General features: G+C 40.5%; 1 protein-coding gene across 1 annotated transcript; it reads right to left on the bottom strand.

The window, feature by feature from the left end:
• Window positions 1–1,197: 1,197 nt before the first annotated feature.
• LOC100671104 (large ribosomal subunit protein uL22-like) lies at window positions 1,198–1,818 on the bottom strand. The gene has a single exon (XM_064278116.1). It carries the CDS (start codon window positions 1,765–1,767, stop codon window positions 1,306–1,308), a length of 462 nt encoding a protein of 153 aa, XP_064134186.1. The 5' UTR covers window positions 1,768–1,818; the 3' UTR covers window positions 1,198–1,305.
• Between the last annotated feature and the right edge of the window lie 1,088 nt (window positions 1,819–2,906).

The raw sequence follows: 2,906 nt of genomic DNA, 5'->3' as shown, positions 1-2,906 counted from the left end.
CACGGGCTTACTTGTGCTTACTTACTAGTCAAAAATGTGGTGAAACCCATGTGAAATTGTGCACTGTTGCTGTTAGGTGCTGTCAAGTCAATTCCAACTCATACCGACCCTGTTTACAAGATAACGAAACACTGTCCTGTCCTGCACCGTTCTCACAATTGATGTTTGAGCCCATTGTTGTAGCCACTGTGCCAATCCACCTCATTGAGGGTCTTCCAGTTTTTCACTGACCCTCTACTTTACCAAGCATGATGTCCTTTTCCAGGGAGTGGTCCCTCCTGATAACATGTCCAAAGTACACGAGATGAAATCTCACCATCCTTGCCTCCAAGGAGCATTCTGGTTATATTTCTTCCTAGACAGATTTGTTTGTTCTTCTGGCAGTCCATGGTATATTCAATATTCTTCACCAACGCCATAATTCAAAGGCATTAATTCTTTGGGTTTCTTTATTCATAGTTCAGCTTTCACATGCATATGAGGCAATTGACAATATCATGGCTTGGGTCAGGCGCACCTTAGTCATCAAAGTGACACCTTCGCTTTTTAACACTTTAAAGAGGTCTTTTGCATCAGATTTGCCGAATGCAATACATCGTTTGATTTCTGGACTGCTGCTTCCATAGATGTTGATTGCCAATCCAAGTAAAATGAAATCCTTGATAACTTTAATATTTTCTCTGTATATCATGATGTTCCTTATTGATCCAGTTGTGAGAAATTCTTGTTGTCTTTTTGTTGAGGCGTGATCCATACCAAAGGCTGTAATCTTTGCTCTTCATCAGTAAGTGCTTCAAGTTCTCTTCGCTTTCAGATTGAATAAGTATGGTGAATGGATACAACCCTGACACAGACCGTTTCTGTTTTTAAACCATTCAGCATCCCTTGTTCTGTTTGAACGACTGCCTCTTGGTCTATGCACAGGTTCCTCATGAGCACGATTAATTCCCATTCTTCGCAATTTTATCCATAATTTGTTATGATTCACACAGTCAAATGCTGTTGCATAGTCAATAAAACACAGGTAAACATCTTTCTGATATTTTCTGCTTTCAGGCAAGCTCCGTCTGACATCAGCAGTGAGATCCCTCATTCCACGTCCTCTGCTGAATCCAGCTTGAATTTCTGGCAGTTCCTTATTGATGTACTGTTGAGACCATTTTTGAGTGATTTTTTTTCTTGCTTTAATTTGTATTTTATTTTAAGCTGAATTTACTCCCGAGCCATAAGTTTTTGTTTCTTCAGCTTCTTCTGGGATATCTTTTTCTTCTGTGCAACCTCCTCTTCTGGTTTAGGAACAATCTGTTACTTTTCAGTAAGGATCATCTCAATGTGGCAAGGGGAGCTCATGTATGGGTTAATTCGACTATGAGCTCCGTAAGTGCAGCGGCGCATCTTGGGGGCTTTGTTCACCTGGATGTGCTCAATGACCAGAGAATCTACATCTAAACCCTTAAGTTCAGCATTACTCTCTGCATTTTTAAGCATGTGGAGCAAAAATTCAGCACTCTTTTTGGGCCACCGACCCTGTGTCCAACCCCACTGCTTGGCCTGGGCACATCTACCAACTCCACCATTATATCGTCGGAACGGCGCGCACTGCTTCTGCAAAGTGACATCTTTCAGATACTTGGTGGCTTTTCTGATATGCATACCCTTGATGGCCTGGGCAGTTTCTCGGGTGTTCTTAAAATGGACCTGAAGATTTGAACCTCTTGATTTGCATGATTTTGTGGGGTTTTCTGGGTCAAGTGAGTAGCGAGCCATTTTGCAAGATCACCTCAGGCCGCTTACGGGAAGAGCTTTGAGTGATTTTTTGCAAAATTTTACTTGCATGTGATATTAATGATATTGTTCAATGATTTCTGCATTCTGTTGAATCACCTTTCTTTGGAATGGGCACAAATATGGATCTCTTCCAGTCGGTTGGCCAGATAGCTGTCTTCCAAATTTCTTGGCATAGACAAGTGAGTGCTTCCAGCATTGCATCCGTTTGTTGAAACATTTCAATTGGTATTCCATCAATTCCTGGAGCCTTGTTTTTCAACAGTGCCTCCAGTGCAGCTTGAACTTCTTCCCTCAGTACCATCGGTTCTTGATCATATGCTACCTCATGAAATGGTTGAATGTCGACCAATTCTTTTTGGTACAGCGTAAGTCTGTGTATTCCTTCATATTCTTTGGATGCTTCTCTCAATATTTTACCCATAAAGCCCTTCAATATTTCAACTCGAATCTTTAAATTTTTCTTAAGCTCTTTGAGCTTGAGAAATGCTGAGCATGTTCTCCTCTTTTGGTTTTCTAACTCCAAGTCTTTACACATTTCATTATGATACTTTGTCTTCTCGAGCTGCCCTCTGGAATCTTCTGTTCAGCTCTTTTACTTCATCATTTCATCCTTTTGCTTTAGTTACCCTACATTCAAGATCAAGTTACAGAGTCTCTTCTGACATCCATTTTTATCTTTTCTTTCTTTACTGTCTTTTTAATGACCTTTTGCTTTCTTCATGTCTTATGTCCTTGATGTCATCCCACAACTCACCTGGTTTTCAGTCATTAGTGTTCAATGTGTCAAATCTGTTCTTTAGATGCTCTGTAAATTCAGGTGGGATATACTGATAGTTGTACTTTGGCTCTTGTGGGTTTGTTTTAATTTTCTTCTACTTCAACTTGACCTTTCATAAGAGCAATTGATGGTCTGTTGCACAGTCGGCCCCTGGTCTTTTTCTGACTGATCATATTGAGCTTGGTCTCCATGGTCTCTTTCCACAGATATAGTCTATTTGATTCCTTCCTATTCCATCTGGCGAGGTCCACACATATAGTTGCATTTACGTTGTTGAAAAAAGGTATTTGCAAAGAATAAGTCATTGGTCTTGTAAAATTCTATCATGCAACCTCCGGCG

Source organism: Loxodonta africana, chromosome X, assembly GCF_030014295.1.
Source record: "Loxodonta africana isolate mLoxAfr1 chromosome X, mLoxAfr1.hap2, whole genome shotgun sequence".
NCBI classification, from domain to species: Eukaryota; Metazoa; Chordata; class Mammalia; order Proboscidea; family Elephantidae; genus Loxodonta; species Loxodonta africana.
The sequence above is the reverse complement of the archived record's forward strand: the minus strand, read 5'-3'. Positions and strand labels throughout refer to the sequence as shown.

Coding starts and splice junctions, on each gene's coding strand:
- LOC100671104 (XM_064278116.1), bottom strand. CDS start 1,767: ATGGCTCGCTACTCACTTGACCCAGAAAACCCCACAAAATCATGCAAA.